Source organism: Calliopsis andreniformis, chromosome 1 (genome assembly GCF_051401765.1).
Source record: "Calliopsis andreniformis isolate RMS-2024a chromosome 1, iyCalAndr_principal, whole genome shotgun sequence".
Classification (NCBI taxonomy): Eukaryota; Metazoa; Arthropoda; class Insecta; order Hymenoptera; family Andrenidae; genus Calliopsis; species Calliopsis andreniformis.
Window position 1 is genome coordinate 7071806 of NC_135062.1, and position 26612 is coordinate 7098417.

The 26612-nt window shown below is 32.9% G+C and overlaps 1 protein-coding gene across 1 annotated transcript in view; it reads right to left on the bottom strand.

Annotated features, from left to right (window-relative positions):
* The window catches only part of LOC143183370 (alkaline phosphatase), a 367206-nt gene that overhangs the window by 41351 nt on the left and 299243 nt on the right, over positions 1 to 26612 (bottom strand). The window contains exons 6-7 of the mRNA XM_076384898.1: positions 25433 to 25573; positions 8758 to 8952 (exon numbers count right to left, since the gene is read on the bottom strand). Of these exons, the coding sequence (XP_076241013.1) occupies positions 8758 to 8952; positions 25433 to 25573 (336 nt within the window). The remainder of the gene's footprint in view (positions 1 to 8757; positions 8953 to 25432; positions 25574 to 26612) is intronic.

Here is a 26612-nt window from a genome sequence, read left to right on the forward strand (position 1 = left end):
AAGTTAATATACGGTTAAATAAGTAAGTGTAATAATGTTTCGATTAAGGAATTTAAATTTGTAATAATTATTTTTTATATACGATTGAAATTTATTAAAAGTTATTGAGTCGAAACACTTTATAAAAGCTTGTTATTAACACGTAAAAGGAATTATGGAAGTGTATTCGTATTTTATCTTCCTGCATTTAGAAACTGCTTTAAACTAAGTACGACGTATCATGCAACTAGGCAATCGCTCATACCTCTCATATATCATTTTATTCCTGGAATAGATAGCAAATTAGTAATGTCTGAACACGGAGTAAAGTAATTTTTAAAGCAGCATAATGTCCATATACCCATTTCACATTCCACAATATATATGTTGGACAATTTATGAGTACCTAACATAAAGTATAAAATAGTTCTGTAGAGTCTAAAAATACGACATGCGCTTATCTTTATGTTGCATTAAATGTTGTATGCCAATTGTATTCTGTAAAAAGTATAGGCTCTGGCTACAACGTAATATAAAATTTTACTATTTTTCATTTGTTATTGTAGAAGGAATGGTTCTTGCATTAAATGGCGATATCATCTCGTTATCTGGAGAATCATGAACTTTTGGTTATGCTATTATTATAGCGAATTGACAATATCCTTTATCTGCAACAGCAATGACAAAACTCAGACTCACAATCAAGCATAAATGGCTAACTTTGTATTTTTATTACACACAGTCCTGTTCTTAAGTCAAATGGTAATATTATTTTACTTTCTTGAACATTAAAAAACGAACAATATGTTAAAAAATTGAACCGAGCTCCGTTTCCATTTTCTCTACTTCAAGAACATGATGAAAACACGTTTCTCTATTAAGGCTCACAATCCTCCCCCGTATATCGAATTATCAGCCGGATAACGTTAGCGAACGAAAGAGGCGAGATTCGAGAGCGGAGAAAATGAGATCGAGGGGTTCGAATGACCCAGGACGATTCACGCACCAGCCACAAAAACTATCCTTTGCATTTCGTCGCGATTGGATTTAACTCTGGACAAACGTTCCATTCTGGCACATGGGCTTGTCCAAGAAGATTGGATCGCATTGAATCACGGGACCTTGGAATTGAAGGGTCCCCTGCCCTCGCAGACGCGATGAAGAAGTGACTGGAGAGTATATAAAATAGTGTACCGAATCACTTACCTGGTATTGGATTGCCAACCCGTCTCTTTCCGGTCATTTGATGAACACGTACGACCACGTCGGGCCTGATAAATTATTGACCCTCCGTGTCAGGGTTATTCGCTTTCCGCGATCCAGCTCTAGGAAGACTGAAGGAAGCCTTCGTCGAGTCCATCAGTTAGGAACTCTTACAAATACCTGTTGGGTAGACGGTGGCCACGCTGTCATGAAGGAGGCATGTGATTTTAGGAACAAGTACATTTGAAGTGTTAACTGGATGTCAATTTATGATACAGTAGGACCTCGATTAAATTTCGATCGAATTTCGAATATTCTCGATTTTTGTAAAGAGTAGCCCGAATGTATTAAGTGGAGTAGCTTTAGGGTTTGAAAAACGCCGATCCTGTTCTTCATCTGCAGTGAAGTTAGAGGAAAGGGAGGCCTTGCCGAGCAGTTGGATCCATAGAATGTTTTGTGGGTCTGACTTTTGTGGTATTTCGGGTTTGCTCGATAGCAAACTTGCATACTTTAGTAACTTCCTCAACCGATATTTTATCGCTATAAGAACAGGAAGATGAAAGGTTACGATAATTCTTCATTCCATTTTGTTTCAAAAGTTACAGTATAATTGGAAGCATTGCATGGAACATTTGCATCTAACACTTTACCTTAATTTCTCTCGTTTGAAAGTTAGTAATCAATTACTAATTTGGAGAATATTTTATAGATATTATATAAACATCGACGTAGTTCACTTTTCTTAAAACTTGTTCAATATTTGTTTGAAATACATGAACCTATAAGCAAAAATATTGAAAATAACAGGTTGACACGTTGATGTATTTTACTCGACCTCTTAAAAAAATGAAACACAGTCCACCCATTAACAGTTCTTTGAGCTGGTAACTTTAAAGGCCAAAAAATTGTAGCCTGTAAAGGAGCTAATTCGACAGGTAAAATTTTCAAAAACATGGCTCTATTTTATCTTCAAATTTAAAGCAGTCAATCTTGAAAGCAAAAATGCGTTTTTATATTTCAGCATAACAAAATTAATTTTTTAAGTAAAGAAATATAAGTGGAAGTGCACAGGTGAAAATAGAAAGAAACGAACACAGTCTGACAAGTAGTTTCTGAGATAAAAGTTCTCAAGTATCTGGAGAATGATGACTTCCTCCCCCTCCATCTAATTTCACGTGAGCTATGTTATATCTCATTTTGAATAAAATGCCTGACATTGAGGGCAGAAAATGATCAATTCAGCGTGGAATGACTCCCGTAAAAGTAAATTACATCCGGAGAGTATAATGGATTGGCAACACTTTCTCATAATGTAAACGCGAATACTGTATCATATCCACGATATTTCTGAAATTTACCCAACGTTAGGTATTATTACTATTGCTATACATTAATGCATTTGACAGTTTCGCAAATAACATCTACTTAATCAAATATACATACTTAATGTTATACAGATACAGCACGATTTATTTCTGTATTTTAATATTCTATAAATGAGAAACTAATTTAGATCGAGTTATATCATAACTGTAGTTTAAAAAATGCAGTATTAAGGCTGCTGCAATGTTTACGAATTGTTAAACAATTTCTTCAAAAAAGATATTTACACCAAAAAATCTGAATCTTAGGTAAGATTCACATGACAAGATCCATAAATCAGTATGCAAGATGTTTCCAAACATGTGAGACATTTGTGGAAGGTTTATTCTAGACACGAAGACAATGAAAAAAGTTCAGGTGCACATATGTTTGGAAACGCTTAGTTTTTTAGTCATAGCCTATTTTATATTCCTAACGGTGTGATACTTTCTTGCAGACTTATCACTGTGTGCTGTGTGCCTTGTGCCACTCATTCAAGCGGCCGAAATATTCGTGGGCCTAGGAGGATCTTAAAGAGGATAGCACCGTCCAGGCAAGAAATGAGCCAGAATTTTTCGTAATGTAAAATAGCATGTAGCCACATTAGTTGTTAAAAAGCTATACGTTTTCAGGCATATGTTCATTTGAACTTTTTTCATTGTCTTCGAATCTAGAACCCATCCTTCAAAAGTATGTCACATTTTTGTTATTTTTTACGAGATTTGAGCCAGCTTTCTACACTACACAAAATAGCGTATAAGTAAAAAACTAAGCATTTTCGGCCATATGTTGATATGAACTTTTCTTATTGCATTGCTATGTAGAAGCTTCATATTTGGGAATGCTTTGTATAATTCTGTACCTTGGAGCCACACTAACCCACGCCTTTTTTCAAAATTAAGCTTTTTACAGAATCTTCTTGCTTTTTCTTCATTTTATTAGAATAATAGGAATTTAGTTTAGTTACGCTATAAGTGAAGGAAATTTAATAGCATAAACTTATATTAAGAAATGGGTAAATGCATTTGTTTTTCGACTCTCCTGAAAAATAACAAAAAGGGATTTGAGTCACGTTGCCTCTCAGGTATAGAATTGTTGGCTTAGGGCCTATTTATGCTACCCACAAGCGGAGCATGAGTCGAGCGGAACAATTATACCTATGAAACACGTATTGATAGTGTTTCATCAGTTGTAATTGTGCATTTGTGATTTTTTGCTAATACATATACTTGTTTCGCTCGTACTTGACTTCTAGCTTCGGTTACATAAATGGATCTTTATCTTGTTTTCTACATGAAAGGGAAACATTGGTAAGAGTACTCATCTGCCCAAACGAGAGGTTTCTGTACCTTTTTATCGTAGAAAGTTATTACATGTTACCATTAAGGCCCGTTGCAGACGAAAGTCTTCTTGCTACCGCGACGATTTGTCGAAGCGCGTTGTAGCAACAAGGACAATTCCCAATTTTCAATTGTGGAAAACAAGAAAAGACGGCAAATTGTAGCGGCAAAATAGGATCTGCGTGTTTTTGAAAATACACAAACGTGCCACCAAGTTGCCGCGTTCGTATGTCTTTCCTTGTTTTTCACAATTGAAAATTTGAAATTGTCCTTTGTTGCAGCGACGTGCTGCGGCAAATCGCCGCGGCGGGAAGAAAACGCTCGTCTGCAGCGGACCTAAAATGGTTCTATCAGTCCTGTTATAAATCAAATATGTAAAAAGGTCGGTGGATTCTAATCTGATGGCTTGCAACTCGTTTATGGAGACAAAGAATAGATAGATGCAGGTCTGTTGAATGTTCTTTATTTCTTATTTTGGGAAAGGAGGAAAATTTGAATCGAAGGGTTCGGAAAGTTGGAGAGAATTGTAAATCCGATGGGAGTTTGATTAATGGTGTTTTGTCGTGTGCTCCGACCTAGTCTGCCTTCGTGACTCCGTCTTGCCCTTTCCAGCACAACACACAAAGTTCAGAATTCTTGAGGTTAAAGGCCCATTGAGAAGTTTGATCGCGGTAAGCAATTTCATGTGACTGTTTCTCCATTACCATCCTTCACTTTAACTTATTCTTTGTTTTCTTTCGTGAAGAAAGATATATGCTGCTAATATTCCTACCAGTGTTCCACGACACAAAAGCAGTGTTTCACGACTGCATTTGAACTCTATTTTGTTCTCTTTTGGGAGGGAGAAAAGAGTGTCTTTCAAATATCTGTATACATTATTTTCTTAGCTTAATTTGTGGAATGCACTGCGTTATGATATTTAAAATATTTTGAACTGTCAGAATATTTAAACATTACAGGAAACAAAAGAAATCGTAGTTCTTTTATCTGTGTATAAAATTAAATTTCTACGAAATAAGTTGCTATTTGAAAATAATTCAAATACATTTAATTGTCTTTATCCTTTAATATTTTTTGCTGTGTATAGTATATGTTATTTCATATTAAGATACTTTCACATGAAAAAGTTATGAAACATTTGCCTAAACATATCTTTGGGTTTATTAAAAAATATAATTTGAAGTAATATTAGAAGCAAAGGAAACTATAAAAAATAGGTTCATTGATTAAATTTGTATTACTGTATTTAAAGCAATAAATGATTTTTATTTTTCGCTGCTTTCTAACTTTACGAGCTTAAACGAGTACTTCATCAATGTCTGTTTGCAAAAAAGTTGTAGAAATGCAATAAATTTGCTTCCATATAAAATTTTTCTTCGTGAACAAACAGTATTATATTTTTATAATCAATTATCCCTCTTCAGGTCCTAACCTAATTGTTCGATTGTTCAAACAATATCTGTCAATTACACTGAAACGTTGATTATCTGAATACCAATAAATCGAAGTGTTGATTACTGTCAGAATCAATTATCCCGAAAATCCATTATTGGATTGATTGGATCGCATGTAGCTAATGTAACACAATTTTTCAGAATGAGTATCAATAGTGGGTTATTCCAACGTTATGAAGAATATCTTTCAGAACATGTCGTTAATTCATTCAATAAAATTATAAATAAACGTTACTTCTGCGAATTATATACTTTTTCCAAAATTTGTTATTTTTATATAACATTAGTTTTGGTTTTGAACAGAAACCTACAAAATGAATAATCAATACTGCATAATTCATTTATTACTAAGCAGATCAATAGATTCTCCAGTTTCCAATTTAGTGTTAACTGGGTGTATGAAATATTACACAACGAGAATTAAGCTGAAGTAGGTATTACACTAACATTAATAATTATTAGTCGGGTTAGCGCTGTTCTCCATGTTATTACACAAATCTCCGTTTGAATGGTTAACCATAATTTTTGAAATGCACGCGATTGCAAATAATTACTTCCTGGGTAAAACCTCGATCCTCGACCTGGATTTAGACTTCCGAATCTGTAGGCTTCTCGTGCCGACTGATAAGTTTAATTTAATCAGGGATCGAGTTGTGGGATTACGAAATCAACTAGAGAGATTGAATGTTACTGAGTCAAGAGGTTGACCTCAAGGATCTCTTGGGGTCGGAGTACCACTACGACGTGATAGTATAAGGGGGCTAGAAACTACGAAACAGCGTATCTAATCATTTTCCCTGTACTGGATTGCTACCGAGTGTTATTACCTCTCGCAGGAACCAAGAGAGCTGAAATCGGTATAGCCTCAAAAGGAACAACGATACATTTTCCTCACAATCACCTCTTAAGCGTTGACGTGCCACTTTTTTAAAATTATTTTATTGCATTTTGAATGGAACGTGTGCTACTAGAATTGTGTCGGTGAGTTGAAGTGTAATAAAAATTCAGAAACCACATTTTCAGATATTTTATCCTGACATGTAGTTTTGTGCATTTTACATATTTAGACCCCAGAGCCAGAATGTATTCAGTATATTTGTTTTCTGATTTAATACATTTTTGCTATGGAGTCTAGATAGAGTTTCAAGATTATTTGAAAATAGCTAATTTTGGACTTGTACTGTTCTTAAACTCATCGATTCAATTAGAATAAAAAGGGTGCAGAAAAAAAGAATATAAAAGGTGTAGAAAGCCTACGTCACGATATGACTACATCACGAAAAGATTGCACCTTCAAAAGGTTCCATGGTCAGACTTCTACTTCATGTACATTTAATGTTTATTTAGAGACGAGTGTGACTCCCTCTCTGCCTCGTCACTTTTTAGTATCGGCTAGGAATACTGATACATCATCACATAACTTTTCGAAGATGTTCCAGAGTTGTCATAGTACACCTTCCAATGCATTTAATGTTATAAATGGTCTTTCCAGACTTTGCAGTCGTTAAAGGATATTTAACGCACCTTAGACGGTATTGAAATCTCAATGTATTAGTGAACAGGTATAGCAGACACTAATTTTGAAATCACAAATTCTTTCTCAGACAGTAATTATCTGTTCTTCAAGAATTTCGACTATAAAATATATTATAATACCTCGTATTATTCTCCAACAATTTAATTTAATCACGCGTCTATTCTGGCCCGCGATATCTTCGGAGAAAATTGAATTTCACTTATTTTATCGGCGATATTAATCAAGGACGATTATCTGCTTTATACTTTGAAATTGCCTTGCTGATCAATAAATTTGTCTCTAACATTCCATTGTGGATATATTAATGTTTCTGGTGATCGAAAAAGTTAACGAAAGACAGCGAGGTTTACAATATTTTGTTACGTTAATTTATCTTTCTGGTAAACATTTGCAGTTTTTAGTAAATTAATCTCGCTAACGGACACAGACTGTTATCTTTCATCAGAAATTAAAGGCAACAGAATTGATTAATTTTCATATAGCAATTCGATGATATTTTATATCTATAAACCCTGTAAGTGAATTAAAGGAATTTTCTCGAAGCATGTCATCTATTTCCTCGCGAGTTTAATATCGGTTCAGATTTTTTCTGTTCCACCTTCCTCGTATAGATCCAAGGAAAGGAGAAATATGGGAAAAATGTTAACTGCATTGACAGCTTTTACGTAGAGAGTACGTGGAAGAATGTCTTTATTTTTGTCTCTCCTTTATAGTTCCTACAGAAAAAGCGGGATCAAAGGAGGAACGATGTTAACAAGAGATATTGCAAGCTGAACTCAACGTGGTTCCGTAATAAGAACGATTCCTACGTTTATCTTGAACATATTTCAGCTTTTTGGAAAACGTGATTCTATTCTAGATTCTAGATAAAGATTTTTCAGAATTTCAAAGCATAGAAATGCTTTGCTCTTATTCCCTAATACTGGTTTTTAAACTGTATAGAAATATCTAGTTACATCTATACCATATTGCCATTCTTTTAATAAAATCCATATTACTATTCGCTATTACTTGAGTAGTTTACTATACTTTACTATTATTCCATTTGAATATAAGTAAATTGAGATCATTTCGATGGCTACTTTATAATAGAAGGCAATTAAAATATTCTCTGGCAAAAGTACATATTTCAGAGACATTTAGCTAATATAATAATATTGGCTATTAGCTTCATTAAAAAATTTTATTTGGAAGATATATCATGCAATCTATTATTTCATTTAATTGTTTCTCAAACCTAGTTGAAATCTCTTTTTATAAATTTCAGTTGTCTAGCTAAATTAATAAATAATACCTTTATACAGTACTTTCATTTATATTTAAACAGCATTATTTAATTATAAGTATAAAAAAGAGAAGATATAACAAATTTCAACTTCGTCGATTCTAGAATTCTAATTTCCTCCAATTGTAGAGTTGATAGGGTTTATAAATTTGATTAAGCATTTATATCAGATAGTATTGATAATTCTCTGTTTTAGAATTTCGAAGATGACAAAATACTTTTATCAAACTAGTTTAGAATTTCCATTATCATTTTACATTTCAATTTCTTCTTCTGTAATTAACATGTAAGTATCATTTTTACCTGTATTTATATGCAAATATTAGCATAGAAATATCAGGTTCTTAATAGACTTTTTACACATAGCTCTGCGAGTGTTAATAAAAACGAAATTGTTGAAAAAAGGAAGTAATATTGTACTAACGCTTAAGAATAAGCCATTGACTAAGTGCTAGAGTTGTAAAGCAAGGAACTCGCCTAAGTTCGTTAGATCTGATTCAGCGTTCAGATCATAAACCCATTAAATGCGGTTATCCACCTCATTTGCTTTGTAATAGAAGTCAGAGGTATCGAACAATGGCTTATCGCATCACTTACCGAATATAGGATTCCCACGATGCGTCGCTAGACCACCAAGTGTGAGTACGTGCGAGTGATCTGCCGTCACGACAAGGAGCGTCTCCGATAGGTCGACTTCCTTCATCACGGCCCTTACAGCCTCCTCTAATGCCAGTGTTTCGTCCAGTGCTCGATAGGCATTGTTGTAATGATGCGCGTGATCGATTCGGCCACCTAAAGGCATACAAACGTGTCTCCTGCATTAAATCGCATTTAGCATTTTATTAGCCTGATATCTAGAATTACCAAAGTTAAAATTTTAATTTCTTGAAAAAGAATGGCATGTACATATGTGTTCAGTTAGGTTTTTCGTAAGTATTTGCATAATCATAATATATTTACGAAATATATTTACGAAATGAAATACAATTATTTTATTTGGACTAGAAAAAGTTTCTTCCCTTAAGAAGTCAATGGCGTGCCAAAATGACAAGTTTCTGAAAAAGTACATTGTTCATGGAAATAATAATGTTTGTGTATAATAATTTCATACACATAAATAGTATATTAGGAGGGAATGCGTCATTTAATAAATTCTTGTATTCAAAGATGTTAGATATCACAGAAATGGGATTTATTCAATTTTAAAGACTTAATGCTATGTAAGAAGATAATACAGAAGTACTGATAATTTGTGAGTAAAAAAAAGGATGTTTATACTCATTACCAGTTTCCATGTAGTAAATGCTATTTTATCATTTGCAGAAAAAGCTGAAGAATCCTCTTATGAACGTTGCAATTTTATCCGCTAAGTAGATAAAATTTGTACTTCCTTTTGCAAGAAACCGTGCTTTTTGTTGAAACAGACAGCTTTTTCATGAGAAAGTCGAAGAATGTTGCTAGCACATGTGGGAGATCACTCTAAATAATGAATATTATACACACATCATGGGTCGATTCATCTTCGCTTTCGAGGTATGAAAAGTGAAGTGATATGAACTATACATAGTCAGACGTGGTCTTAATTTTTGCTTAGTATGTTCAGAATCTACCAAAAGCATACTGACTCGTCTCTATATTTAAGAAAACTCTATATTTGAGAGAACTTGCATAAAATGGTTGAAAATATCGCATGAAAAAGAAAAATATCGCCAAAAACTACACATCTTTATGAAAAATCGAACAAGAATTTGATGACATTATTTGGAATATTTGAAGAACACCAGGTTTAACTAACTTGTAAACATTATCATGTACTATAATCTCTATTGACAATAGGACAGCAAGCGTGCAGACTGTATTCAGTGAAGTAAACTACTCAATTTATGTGAAGGTAAATAACTAGTACAAGAGCAAAGTGGCTGCAACTCGAAAACAGGGTACTAAGAGTCGCGAGTTTCAATGCTACTTTCAGAAGTCACTGACTTGTTTAGAAGGTGCTAATGCAAGTAGCTCGTTCTAGGTATACAATGAATACATAATTTGGAAAGTGTTCATCTGTGGATTGGATTGATGTATATTTCTGATTGCTCGCGTGGTTCTGCCAATTTTTCTTCCATTCTTCTTAAACTACGAACTTAAAGTGAGTAACTACCTCCTTAAATAGAATGGGTTTCTCGTTGGTAGCGATTGAAGATTCGGCGGCAGATGTGGCTGCAGAGTCTGCTACCTCATTTCCATAAATTCCTTCATCGTTTTCTATACTTTGTGAAAAGACCAAATTGGGTGATAAAACGTCGCAATTTGAGTTCATGTTAGGAGAAATTTTATAGAGTTTATAAAATCAAAAGAATAGATACGAAGAAACTTAATAAAATCAACGAAAATAATCATTTTTGTCAAGTTTGGAATTTGGCAGCTGAAATGTCATTATAAAAGGCTACTTTTATTCTACCATTAGAAATCATAGTTAATGAAAAGTACTTCTACCCTTATACATGTGTATTTCTTTTTACCCTAGCGAGCAGGGGTGCCTTGCTACCTGTCTGAATTTCCAGAAAATCTCAGATTCAATTATGGAAGCAGTGAACACAAGTAGACGTAATTGGTTATTGGAACTCCTTGAAGATCATTCGACTTAAAGTTTAATGCTCTGCTGTTTCAACACGATTTGAAGAGCTGGATCAATAGTAGCTGAAATGTGGCTGCGTGCATACATGTAAGATAATCAATTGAAATTAAATCCATTTCAAGGCTACGATCGTCAGGCTATGAATTAGCTTAAATTTGGTTGGTCTATGAAAATATTTACATACATAGTTGTTTGGTTTGAATGGATAATCAATGTGTTTAATAGAATGTGTGTAGACTATCTCGGCTTACTCAGTGGTCTATGATGGGAGCAATTGAATTCATACTTGGTTCTAGAAATAAGTTGTAATTTTGAAAGTCAACTCTTCTGGATAAATGTTTATTTTTGTTGTATTTTGACGTGTAAAATGTTAATTAAAATTGTTATAAATCCTTTCAAAACAATTTGTATATTGCATCAGACTTAAATCTAATGTGAAATGAAAATAGAAAACAACCATTTGATATAATGAATTGCCTAAAACGGTTTATATTATTTCTAGTATAATAAAATGTGTTAAAATATAATGGAAACTTATGTGTGTGAGTCATTTTTGCGTTGAAAATGTTACAATAGAACTAAACAGTATTTGAAAAAATTTATCCAGGAAACGTTGATTGAAACAGAAAGTAAAAGAATTTCTAACGAACCACTACATTACAGAATGTATAAAATGAACTCGTTCTATTCAGAAATTGTGCAAATAATAAATTAAAAATCAATCAAATGATATGATATTGTAGTATCGCGTGTTCTAGAGGCTTTCTAAGAAAAATATTGAAACTGAAAATTGAATAATCACCAGTTTTGCAAATACATATTGAAAAATTCTTATATAATAAAACCATAGAACATTTTAGAATTGAATCTAATATTGAAAGAAAAGTCTAACTATGTATTATAAAAAAACGTTGATTCTTGGGTAAACTCTGCATGACGTTGTCAGTTAGCAACTATGTATATCTTTCTAAAAAATGTAACACTACGTCATAACATATTCAATTTAAGTTTTAAAATAACATGGACGAAGTGTTATTTCGAAAATTAATTTACTCAACTAACAATAGCCTCTACTAAAGGGACACAGTAGATCGCAAGATGATTTATCCAAGCGATTCTTCAACCTAGTCACATTTGAGAGACAGCGTCATACTCGGACGATAGCGTTCTGAATCGTTGGCCCAGGAACCCAGCATGCATCTGACGAACTATCTCCAGAGATCGTTTCTCAAACCTCGCACGGTTATGCAGTGACGCGCGTAGTTTGTAATTGACGTTAAGATCTATATTTACCAGGCGAAGTTTCCCAGAGCGCGACAACTGTTGCTCTTAAACGGCAGCTGGAAAGTGCATCTTCTGCTGACAGATTTTGGCACGATACGCCGAGTACAGAGTCGGCCAAACGCATCAAACACACAGTACCGTTTCATTCTGCTGTTAGGAGTCTGGCAAAACTCGGCCCGCCAACTTGGCCCTACGAATCCCGAGTTCTGAACTTTAACCGCGTTTCACGAGCCAAGTTGCATTGCGGGTACCGATCCTCGACAACGCATTACTACTGTTCGATTGTTGGGGAAATTTATGCAACTTTGATACCCTATGATTAGTGGTTGTGATAATACGATGAAATCTGTGGGTACTCAGGTTCATTTAACATTTATGATGTGTTGCAACATTTTGGTTTACTACATTATGTAACAGTACTCTTCATATTGATACAGGTGCAGAGTTTGCATGGACACTTCTCGTTAGTGTGGATTTTTATGCAATTTTGTATTTTCGTAAACACAGTTATAGAAATCGAATCTAATAAGGAGAATCCACCATGAGCCAATAACCGATTTCGATGAAACTGAACATATATTTACGTGAAAAATAAATCGACACGTGTCGGAGCGTTTTATCGAAGAGTCCTTAATAGTGAAGATTTCGGTGTCCAAAGTTTAGCAATAACGCTTAATATTTCGATATATGATTTTAAACCAGTAGAAACTTATATAAAAGCCAAAATAATTAAGAGAGTTAGAAAATACAATAAAAACTTTTCATCAATTTATTAAGGCCTGTTCGATAAAACGCTCCGACACGTGTCGATTTATTTTTCACGTAGATACACTATGTTCAGTTTCATCGAAATCAGTTATTGGCTCTTGGTGTATTGTCCTTGTAAATAAAAATTTGCTTCATCTTGTAACTGCTATAATTTGTCCTTTATTATTTATATTTTTCATGTTCTTGGATATTATATGTACTTCCCATTTTTATCCACATTTCAAAATTCCATAGCTCATTAATTTATTATGAAAGTCCTTATAATTAAATTCCTTCAAATGATTGGAAATTCGAGTATAATCGAAAATACAGTCATTTCGTGATTAATGATTATGAAGTTAATTATATCCTCTAGTTAGAACACCTTTGGATACTTCTGTTGTTCATTAATTATAATTACTGATTATTGAGTAATGATTCCTGGCTCTTTAAACATAATTTTGAATCCAATTATGAGAGATGCATGTATTATCCAAGAACAGTGTTTACGTCTTTTAACTACCATAATACATGAAAATTATTGGAATCAAGAATTATTATAAAATTTGACACTTGCTAATAACTGCTCGCAGAAATTTGAGAGAATAAATTCCATTAATTCACAGAAGTCTATGTACTCGTATTTTCAATTAATGAATTTCATTAAAATTATTAAGAATATTTATTTATCCCTTATTTTCTGTTGACGATGAAATTTCTTAATTAAAAAGAAAAATTGTTCTCGTTATTTTTTACGAGATCCACGAGTATGATCCGCTTCTGCAATAACTAGAATAAATTGAAAATTGGAGAGGAATCGTGGAGACGAAGACGTAGAAATTTCATTTTTTTGCTTTGGAAATTCATTTAATTTCATAGCGAATAAAAATAAGCAGTTCAGGAAAAATTGTACCATCTGGGACGAGCGACAACGTTCAAGAGTTCGCGAGTTGCTGCTTGAAAAAAGCTGGCCCATGAAGCTGCTTCTTCCTCTCCCTGATGTCTTATCGTTTCGCTCCTGTCTCGTCGAGTAGCCACTTCCGTCAACATGTTTATGGGCAACGAGAGAGGAAGAAACTGGCAGATAAAAATCACAAGTATGGGAATACTGAGGTAAATGATGAAAAAGAATGAATTCCTGCATGCACTCTTGACTGTAACACAAGATGTGGTCCTTCATTCGAACCGTTATCAGTGTATGTTCATAATAAATAACATTATTAAACGTACTGAAAAAACGGTTAAAAATATGGATTACTCAATGAAAATTTGATTTTTTGTTTTATTTTTGTCTGAATTCTAGCAAAATAATTTCGATGTTCAATCTGTTTGAACATGTACTAAATTAACAATTTAAAATTGTTATTTCAGATTATCAAAGGTATTAAGTATAAGAACATATAATATGAACGAAACCGTCGCTAATGATCTAGATGTTGATGTAGCATCAAACCCTCATACAAACAAGAGGAAAAAGATATTGAAATATTTCTTTTTTAGAGTGATATGTTTACATGCTTTCTTTTTTAATTAAAATATAATACAAATATAATAACATTTATCAGGCCTGGGTTAAGGGGTGGGGGCTAGGATCTTGGGACTCATCCTTTAAGGGCTTCATTTTTTGTGTACTAAAATAAATTTCTGCCAATATTTATGAACAAAATTATTCTCGATTTATTAATAGTTTTCTTCAAAAATCGTATTTATTGTGGAGTTTTGGAGTTTACTATGGTCCACAGATTGGAAATAGTTATCCTTCGTTGCTCAACCACGGACCCAACAAAACCTGAGTTTGTCTTTGACGTTTATGCTATATTATCTTTATTATTTTTTTTCTAAAGTGTTCTGTTTTTCTTTTCACTCTTCTGTGACAGGTTTTCAAAATATCGAATAACATACGTATTCCTTTTCAAATCAGGGGAAATAGTACAATTTTATCAATAAATTTCATCCTTCATATTGACATGTTTTTGCTGACAATCAACATATGTCAAGAATAGATTTTTAAATAAGAAATGTCCTCTGATAATGAATAAAATACTGACCAACAGGAAACTTAGTATACACGCATTAATTTACATCAATTTTACTATAGTACTGCAATATAACATGTTATTCAATTTTGGAGGAAGAATAATGGACACTTTTTCCATGGAAAAATTTATGCGAACCATTTGAAAAGGCTGGAGAATCTCATATTCTTAATTTGCATGTAAAATGTGTAAATTTAATATTTCACCTTTACTATACGTATCTTGTTTACTGATATAAATTATCAGAGCAAAATTACCGTAATAAAAGCTTTGTTACTATATTATCAATCAAAGAGTCAAGAATAAAGAGAAATAAATTTCATTCTTTGCTTGCTTTACTAATTCTTTTATTCTGTCACATCGAATTTGTGAACAGTAAAAGCTGTTTTATTGGAAACATTCAACTGCTTGCCAAAAAGCAGGTTTTTCTTGCATTATACGTTACGGTGCAATTTGATATTTGATTAAGAACAAATTTTTAAAAATAGGTAGAATTCATTTTTCTTTGGAAGTTTCGATTATATTACTTGAAGTATACATGTATTAAATTAAATATCGTTCATATGTGCCTCCATAAAAAATATTACGAAGAAGAATGTACAAAGAAAAAAATTAATTATTTAATTAGCAAAATGCAACTTGCCTCCATATCATTCAGTTAGCTTCGAATAATTGAAATCTGTATAAAATACGTAAAGACTTTTGGAATAACTTAATTGTTCCTTTGTTTTAAAGACATCAAAATTTTTACGCTTCGAAACATAATAACGATAACTTGATGATCAAGGGAAGGTATAAAAACTGTTATAATAGTTTTCATTATGCAGATAGTGTTGTATTTTATAAAAGTTTAGGTATAACTTCTGATATAGATAATTATACGTGGTATAACAATATTTTGAAAGAAAATTATTCAAAAATTTTTGGTTAAAAATTTAGTATCATAAACGTAAAACAATGACTTTCCAATCAGCTCTCTATTATTCAACTATACATACTCATTTCAGAGTTGGATTCTTCAATCATAACGCTTCTGGTATACGCTATATGTCATCTTCTTCGGTATCGAATTTTAGAAAATGACTCGAGAAGATGAAATAAAATTATGAAGTAACAAATCACGATACGTGTTACCATTTTAACATTCACGAAAGAGTTATCCACCTTCTTAAACATCCTGTATAATATAAAATGTTTCAGTCAAATCGTATCTATTTGTCACAGAAAATTCTTCACTTCCAGTATATACTTGCAATTGTACCCAAGCAAGAAAAACTCAGCACCTTTACGTTAATGCATTATTCCACGGAATCATTCAGTTCCTTCCTCCGTCGATTTCTTTCGTTCATCCACCTTCTACTCATTCTAACTCCTAAAATCAACACCACAAGTGCCAGAGGAATCAAGAGGAAAATATGCAGCCGTAAATTTCTACGCGTTTGGAAAGCTGAAAGTGGGGCCACACAGAGCGTAAACCTTATTTGCCCGTTAGTTGTGAAACACCAACCCCTTTTTTTTTTTTATCTATTTACGTCGCCCAGTTGGTGCTTTACGCATCGTTCCACGTAGTTTCGCTCCCGAAAAGTGTTCGGAAGTACCCAGAACCGTTTCGGGGTGGATCACAGGAATTTCTCGCCTCGAATTCACGTAGCTGGAACAAGAGCACGCGTTGTAAAAGGTTTACGAGTGCTTTAACATAGGTGCAGGGGTGTGCGCCAGCGCTTACTCGCGATTGCCATTTTAAACTGCAGAGTTGTGCAAATTATTAGTCTCGATGCAATCTTTTCGCAACTTTGCTACTTTTCAGGGAACATTCGGGAATAACAGTTTCAAGTATTCCTATGTGATGGAAGTATTTTTATATCTATGGATGAGGCGTTTAATTAGAAACAATGCTAGTGGCATGTAAGAAAACAGAAGTTTAGTGTTATGTTCAGGGTTAGAGGTGTTTGAGTGTAAATCATGCGTAATTGCTTCCATAGACTCCAATTGGACTAGGTATCAATCTTATTGAAAACTTGTGAGTGGATATTGAAATAGAATTCAGGCAACTAGCAATCAAGATACATTCTGTTAGGATAGTGTGTTCTGTATTAAATACTATCACGAAGAAACTGAGATAGTGTATGGAGTTTTAAGCGAAAATGCTTTTTCATAAAAAATATGGAATGCAAGGTGTGCTACGTAAGTGCTGTCACGAAATTTCAAGACTTTTGCTGAATTTTGAAAAATATTGAAGAAAATTGGGAAATTAGAAAATTATTAGAATTTTAATGAGACAGCTATAACAGAATTCTAACAACATACTATAAGAGTCTAGTGATTTTGAGTTTTAGAGAATTTTAGAAAACTAGAGTTCTTGATCTACATTTTTTTGAAGATAAATATGTTACCTCTTCTTTTCTTAAATAAATGTGTAAAATTTTTTAAATATTCGAATTTCTTCTTTTACTTCTATTTTCAGAGGGTACTGCTATTAAATTTTTTGTTTTGCAATTACTGTACAATATTTAGGGTTCAAGTGAAATATTCCTTAGAATTATCACTTATCCTATACCCATAACTTGAATGTAATAATTTACATACTTCTAGGCATACCTACTATTATGATCGTGGAAGAAAGTAAATTGTCAGACTTGGTCCCGATTATTCGGATTAAAATTCGAAATTTGCAGCGGAGAGGATAACGCCGTCGACTCACGGATTTCGCGGATAAGAATTCGTTACACGAACTTCCTACAAATCTCCCTGCTGGATCTTAATACCTCCCTCTTCACTCTTGGTACCTTAAACGATGTTGGAATTACCTCCAAGGCGAATTAAGGTCACGCTCCAATTTTTCCCAGCGACACGGAAACTAATACGCTTGGTGTCGTCGAAACCACAAAATCGTTAGGATAATCTGGTAAATAATAAAAGAACAATTCGACATAACGCGTGTAGTATAGAATATACTATATAGATACGGTACTTCAACGCTGCATGTTTATCATTAATAATTCTTCTATACTTTTTGAAGTTTACATATTGCATCATCACAGTAAAAATGCTACATGTCAAAAACTTCTAATTTCTATTTAATATCGCGCAGTCCTTCCTATTGCATGGATTTACCATTATTCTTTAATTTTGAACAGTATGCTTTTAATGACTTTTATTAAAAAGAAGAAGGAAATCATTATGAAATAGAAACAAATGTGTGAATTAAAAAATATAAATTATAAAACTTGTTTTCGTTATTTTTAACTATGATGGAAACAAGCAATCATTCTGCATTAAAGATTGTGTGGCAGTTTGAACGATCTACCGAGATGTGTAAGAATTTAATTTCTGAACTCGTTAAGCGGAGAAAGCGAATATGTATATCCGCCTCCGCAAATCAAATATACGGTGCGCCATTTATTGAATATAAAAGTTTCCAATTTGATTTTACTACATGCATAGGAGGTTGGTATTATATTTACGTTCGATTCCAAATATAAATCGAACGAAACATTTCTAAGAAATTGAATACAAATTTTTCAAATTCGACGAAGTTTTAAATCTTTTAAAACCTTTTAAGAATTAATTTTTCCTTGCAGTTATGGATATTTGCCAAGGTATAGTGGACGTAGATTTATTGACATTTGGTGAATAATTATTTTGAAGCTTCGACCATGTTATCTTCTTCATTCTTAATAATTAATAGAAATAGTGTTGTAAATTCCAGCGTCTTTGAATGAAAATTCGGTATAACAGTTCTGTGAAGCATGAGAAACTTAAAATCTATAGGAAATTCCGCAACGTTGTCAAACTGTTGCTAAGATGCTTTCAAAGGGAGGCCTGCTAAGAGCAAAATGAGGGATCTCGATATCTTAGAGTTCATTGATGTGGTAATTAGTGTCACTCACGAAGCTAGTCAGCAGGTAGCTGTAAGGCATCTAGGCTTCTTAAATTTTCAAACTGGAAGGCAATAACCTCATTGAAATTTTAATACATAAATTGTATTGACTTTAGCAACGTTCTATTTGCGAATGGAACGTACAAACAAGTTAAATAAAATTGAGATTGAAGTAGCCATTTTGGTGAGGCAGTAGTAGGTCTTTCATTAGTTTCTAAATTAACACTCTGAATAAAGTGAGTTACTACGATATATCGAAATTGCATCATGGCCTAGCCAATAAACTAAGTAAGAAAAGTCGAAAGCAAAACTAGGTTTTTTAACATATCTGTAATGTAATATTTTAATAATTTCAGGTGTAAATCCATGTACTATAATTCTGAAAAAATGTTACTTGTTGTATTAAAATTAACGAAACTGGATAAGAATTAAATGCAGAAACTAAAAATAGAAAAAAATATACAACTATAGTTTTCATAAATAATTAGTGTTAATAAAATTGTGAGTCACTAAATTAATAAACGATAATTTATTAAATCAACTGAGTCTATTGAAGCAATTACGCTGCCTCAGCTAACTACTTTTGTAGGTGATACCATTTTATGGAAAAAGTCTGAATTTATGTATAATTTGCTCACTGATAATTGCAATACTTCTGTTTTGATCGATCGTAGGTAAGAAATAAATAGTCGATAACAAGAATTGACTCGACCAGCTGTGTAACTCGCGTTTAATTATCCTCTGAAATCGTTTAACGCCTGAGCGTTTCTGAAAGTAATTACTTCTAACTCTAATTGCTGCTACAAGCGTGATTGTTTCTAATTGATGATCGAGAAACCAAGTGCCCCTGTGATTCTCAGTTAGTGACCAGTAACAGTTAACTTCGATGTGACTGCTGTCTGTTGGAAGCTTAAGAAGTTGTTAATGTCCTATTAAGTTGAAGTGTTAATTGTTTCGTCCTAAGAAATTTTACACAATACCATTCCGTGGCGCAATTTTTTAAAGCGACATAGAACGTTAGTTGAAATATCGATAATGTGGAATTGAAAGAATGAAAGGAACGAAAAGCGACTGAACACAAGGCATATGTAGACATATTGTATAAACGAAAATGTAACATGCTCTGACATATTAGGAATTTTTACTTTCCACTATTATTAGAGCAGAACATTTTTGTCTCTCCACTTGTCAGTGTCAGAAAAATTTCACTTCATTGTACGACCATTTCAAGCTATTTCTCATTAAATTATATAAAATGCCATTCAAGAAATGATATAAAAACGTATGTCTAAAACGTGACGGAAAGATTTCATTTCATTTCTCTAACCTATTAAAATTGTAATTTATTGCTGGCTTTAAAATAATTCGTAACAAATATATTTTACAGTAAAATGTCAACTTTGCTTCATAAATGTTTCAGATATTGCATTACCACTTTCACTGTGAGTTTCTTTATTTTCGAACATTTTCCTTTCACCCTTTCAAATTTTTAAAACTCTAAACAACAGCCTGGTAAATTTTAAACGTACGACTTAATGAACCGAAGCTCCTCTATCTTTTGATTAATTTCACCAGATTAAATCATATTCTCCCAACGTCCATAGAAACGTGTCACACTAAATTGGGTTTGGTTGACAATGGCAAGAAACATTCGACCAACCGCAGCACTCGTTACACAAATTCATCATGCCCAAACATATCCGCGTGCAATATATATAACTTGACATAAATTTCACACTGTTGAATACGCATCTCTGTCGAGAACAGGACCGAGTAACAATTTGTTGCGCCATCTTTTCATGGCATTAGAAAGAAAAAAATGATGTTGCTACCTCTGCGACGACCTCAGTTCCTTCCTTAGTATCATACATTTAACACACCTGCAGTCTTTACTTATGTCAAACGTGACAGCAGTAAACAGTGTAATGCGTTGAAATAATTTTTAATTTAGTTTTTTGAGCTCATGAAGCTGATAAAGTTAGTGTATTTTTTTTGTATAAGAGTTTAACGTCGCTTCGACATCTAGGTCATTAGCTATGGTTTCGTTTATTATATTATAGCAAATAGCTTTAATTTTATTAAATAGTTAATTGTATTCTTTACATGTTCTTGAGAGGTCAGTGTATTTTGTTTTCTTTATATGAGAGTTTCAGAAAATAACTATATGTAGAAACTGATCTCAGAGTCTCTCCCATTAAAAAAGGAATATTATGTACTGGTACAATAATAGCCTACTGTGTTCAAATACTAATATCTTTCATGAATTTGATAATTGGGAAGTAAAAGTTGGTATAAGGAGTGACTTATTGTAAATATCGCATTTATTATATTCGTGCATATGGAAAGTCGTTTTTTTAAAGTTTGCAATTGGCAAACTGGTACCATTAATTTTCAAAAATCAGACTAAAAGAGATAATTAGTGTCGTTAATTCTGTTTGTTTTATATTAATAAAACTCTAAAAAATTATTCCATAGAAAATGCATAACAAGAGTTGCTCAAAATATAATGTTAGTACTTAGGAAAGTTTATTCAAATTTTAGCATAATTTATTGCTGCTTTATAAAATTGAAGACTGGTGAGGTTTTATTGAATAATAACACAAGAATAATGTTGAATAATATTATTTTATAGAAAATAATAAAACAATAAAGAAAGACTTCGTTTGAAATGATAAATGATTTTGTTCAGACTTCGTCCGAATTGGAAAGTAAAGAAACTAGAAAAAAGGGGTTTCGCGTAAGTTAACCATTCCAAGTGAATAGAGATAGCAAATGTTTGACTATCATATTGCACTTATGTATATGAAACTAAAAAAAAAAATGTAGAAAATTTGTCAGTACCGCAGAATCTCATGTTATCAGGTTCCAGTTATTAATACTCTCTTCTATTCAGAGTTGATGTTATTCGGTACGTTAACAATAAGGGTACAGTGGAATATTAATTTAGACTTTAATTAGGATTTAATAGTACTTTATAACAAGTAATAAAATTAACCATCAAGTGGGTGCTTCAGAGTTTATTTTCGTATAAAGCTAGTATAAAGTAGGTGTATCCCCTCAAATTAAGTCGGTAATTGTATCGTAATGGTCAATTAATTCATTTTATTCGAAATAAGCATCATACATAATATGTAACGTATTTATAAGCTTTAACATTAAACTTTCGCCTGGAATAATTTAGATCTGCCTATTATAAATGATAAAGTTAAATAAGGTAAATGTCCCAATAGTTAAACATATCTCAGTACCTAAACACTCAGGTTAATTTTATTCAATTTTAAGTTTCAATACTAAAATATCAGGGAGTCCAATTAAAAATAATAACTAGTGTTCTAAAATAGTATCCTCAGTTTCTGGGATGTAAAGTTTTACATTATTTACTTACTGGGACATTTGACATTCTAAGTTCTCGTAAGTACTGGGATATTTACCTTAAATGTTGCAGAGTTTTATCCTCTGCTTCTGTTTGTACCAGCGATACAGTACGATTCAGAGATAAAAATTTTATCAATAAAGTTCTTCATTTTTAAAAAGTTACGATAACAGGAAAGTTACTTTGTTTGCTCTGCAACTATGTGTGGGTAAAATACTGCGCAGCGAGTATCAAGTACTGTTTACCAAGTGAAATCGACCGATTTCGACTCCTAGAGGCATTAATCAAAATTTCGATGTGTATAAAAGATGGTTTGTTTACGAAAGATGAAAGTAACAATCGGTATTCTACTAAGCAGAATAGGGTGTAAAATAAGTGATGAAAAGAACGAAAATTACTATGCACTCATATATCTATTACAAAAGTGATATAACTTAAAAGAAGTCGTTTTTCAAGGAGAAACAGGAACTACCTGCGATTTGAGAAACAATTTCAGTATACTAAATTAATAAAAGAATAATATAATTATCTAACGATTAACGAATGTTCACTTATTTATATTACCTACTTGCTGCAATAATAGCATAATTCAAAAAATTGTCATTTCTGAATTATTACTACAAGAAGAACGATTGTTACACTAAATGAAGATATTATCTAAATCAAGATTTTTGAGTTATGTTGTTTCTGCACTAAATAAAGAACGCAATTAATTTGTATAAGTTACTTGTAACAAATGTTTCTGCTCATATTACTCGAAATAATTTATAGTTACTTATTTGAGAAATTCTCTGAACAGATTCTGGCTGTAATAATTCTATAAATCATTTCATAGACGCAACTTAAACATCGTATATTTGAAATTATTCCACTCTGGAAATACATTTGCGACATGGGCTTCAATTTTCTCTCAAATCGGTTGATCTTGCCCAAGTCTTTTCACATTTTCGTACAATACGCGCGTGTTCCGCGTTAATCGGAAAAGTGTTCTCTTTCCTCGTAGATCGATCGTAAAAATCGCAGCTCGTTTGTATTCCGCGAAGCAATTCCGGCTGTATCCCACTTCCTCTATTTCTGCCACTTTCCCACCCGGGACTATTTCCCATTATTTTAATAGGAAACCGATGAACGGGCAACTGGGATAATTATTATTCCGCGTACGATCGCCGAAACATATCAGAGTCGGGGGGTCCGCGAAGGTGGTTGATCAGCAGTTTCCTGAAGGAGAAAAAGAGGGGAAAAAATGTATCTTCGTACGGAACCGGGAAACGACGTCCTCGAGGTCGACGATGACGATGAAAGAACGTGAGACGTACGTACATACATACGTAGCAGTTACCTGAAGGCGGGGGACTATAAATTCTATAAAGTACGGAACGCTGACTCAATCGTCGCGTAGGAAACTCGGGTTTCCCTATTCACAAACGGAATACTCCAGGGAGCATTAGTTCAATCGCACTTCGATTGTACTCGTCGAAGGATTTGGATTACGCGTATTGTGGCCTCAGCGATGATAAAACTGAACACAATAGTTGAGGTGGCAGGCTATGTTCGATATATGTATATTCATGGATGTGAAACAGTATCGTGTCCATGGGTCTTTTCGTTCGAATTGAATGGAGCTTGTTGATACTGACACAATGTGTAAAGTGGAATGGCTGAGCGAATGATAGTAGTCGAGATCCTCAGTTGTTTGGACAGGGTTTAATTGAACCCACGATTAGCAAGATAGTTTTGTTTAGTGTACGTTTATGAGATTTCCTCGTTATAAACTTGTTATAATCAAAGCACCTTGGAACTATTCAGAACGAATGAGCTTTCTTTCTATGGATTTACATGTGTGATGAGGCATAGGTGATTTAGCAATGTGTAAATACACATAATAATAAATAACATAACCAAAAGGATAATCTTAGAAAACTGTAAGTTAGTTTTCTTGAGTAAACAAGCTATTTTCCTCAAAATTATTTATTGATATTAATACGTATATATAGAGTGCGTCCAAATAACTTGTACAAGTGGGCGGGAGGTGATTCATTATGAAACAATAAGAAAAGTATAAAAAATAAAATTTCTTCATTTTCGGCTTTGTTTTCGAGATAATCAAGTTTGAAAATTCACTTTCCCAAGCGACATATAATATCTACACGATAAACAATGTGTTTGTTTGCAATGTTTGCAGAAATTGCTGAAAATGATTGCCTCGCTCTCGTATGCACAGTCGTGCTTGTGTAATTAAGAATGCACGAACTCTTGCTGACGTGTGTTCATTCTTCAAAGTTTCAAATGCATGATTAATGCATTTTATTAATTGATCCCGACGTTGAATGTTTGCACACACTATAGACTCTATACACCACAAATACATATAACACGGAGCAAATTTTCAAACTTGATTATTTCGAAAACAAAGCTAAAAATGAAAAACCTTTATTCTTTATATTTTTCTTACTTTTTCATGAAGAACTACATCCTGTTCGCTAGTACATGTTATTCAGACACACCCTGTATATACGTACTAATATCAATAAATAATTTTGAGGAAAATAATTTGTTTACTCAAGAAAACTAACTTACAGTTTTCTAAGACTATCCTTTTGGTTATATTATTTATTATTATTTACTATTGCCTAAAGTGATGTAATTAAATGTTACAATCACGAACGCATAAATTAATATACCCTAAAATGGGGTGAATAGAACCATAACTGCAAGTGATTGTAAATATTATTTAAATAAGTAATTTATAATATTCAATATTTAGGGATTTATAACATAGAGTTATATTTATTTAATATTTAAATAATATTAATGCTATTTAAATAATATTTACTCTCACCTAGTGCTATTTTTTGCACCCCATTTTATGGTATTTATTATCAGTCCCGTTATTTTCAAGTGTACTGTTTACAAGACACAAAGAAACTTATATTTTTTGGAGATCTTTGAGATTATTATTTCTCAGAAATCCATCAAAGAATGTACCACAACACCTCGTATATTTTCTAGGAACAGTAGGTACACGAGTGCTGACAACCGCAATGGAAACAAGGAAGTGGTTTCCAGCGGGAAGAGATAGTATCAGCAATGTAGACGTCCTATACTAGTCAGTTCATCGCGATAATTTGCCTGCTCCGTATCGTTCCGAAGCACAGCGCTTCGAAAACGCCACCGTAGCCTTGGGTGGAATTTCGTTGTCTCGTTTTGCTCCCAGTTGTGTCGGGTAAAAAGTGAAACGGTGAATCATTGTGAATGATAAATCATTCGTAGAAAATTCAGAGGTGCAGTTTCACTTGATTACGCCTTTGTTCGCTTCTACGTACCTTCTACGAACAGGAAATATCCTTCGGGATTTTTCGCCAGGACGCGGAGCGCTTTTATCGTCATTTCCGTCAGGGAAGGGTCACCGCTTCCGTTCGTGTTCCGATCGACGTCGAAATCCATGTGGGAATAGGAAAACAGACCTGAAATCATCGAACGCTGTGTGACGTGCCAGTCGCGACATTTTCAGGTGAATAAGTTTGATCGATTCTGTTATTTTCGTTACCGAGTTTGAGAACGTCTTAAGGTTCATCGTGAATAATGGAGAATGTCTGAACATTTTTGAAAAGAATGACTTGGTAACTCGTGGCGAATAAAGAGATAAATTACTGTAATTCTGCATATAATATGAACTATTTTTTGAAGAATACTTTTACTTATTTAGGGTAAAACTGTATAAGGTTTTAAGGTACAAAAGGATTCCTCATGCAATATAGAAGATATGATTTCATCTACAGTATTTACTAAAAATATTTTATTCTTATTTTGCACTAAACCAAGACGCAAAATGATAAAATTTATTCAAAAATGCAAAAGACTCAATTTCATATTTTGTCAAATTTAGATAAATAATGTTTTTTTAAGTCATCCTTTATTTGTTTAAAACAAGAGAAGTCCAATGGATTGCAAAACACAAGAATATAGTGCTTTAGTTTTTGAATTAAGTAGTTTGTAACGTTTTATGTGATCCATACTATATCTATACAAGGATTTATATTCTTTTAGTATCAAACAATGAATATAAATCAGGAAGTGCTTTTATAGCAGCTTAGAAGCTTATTCACAAGACCTCAGGAGAATCAATAATGCAGAATCTCCTTAATTCGAAACTCAAGCACTACGTCGATTATAATTAGACCATACTAATTAGAAGCTAATTGTACTCAAAGACTAATACAATTGTGCATCGTTCATAATAGTCCCTTGCTGCAATTTCTCTCATTCAGTAGAATCAATTCTCAACGACCTCAATATCGATCTTTATTGTTATGATAAAACTTTTTATAATTATGATACGTTAAATTCATATTACTTTGATGCTTTTACTCTTATGATATTTCCATAATTTTATTTAGTTATAATTATAATTGAAGCTACATGTCTATACTTCATTACTGTAACTAACTAAGCATATGTATATCGTCGATAATATATTATGGTATGCTCTTGGATAGCAACAGA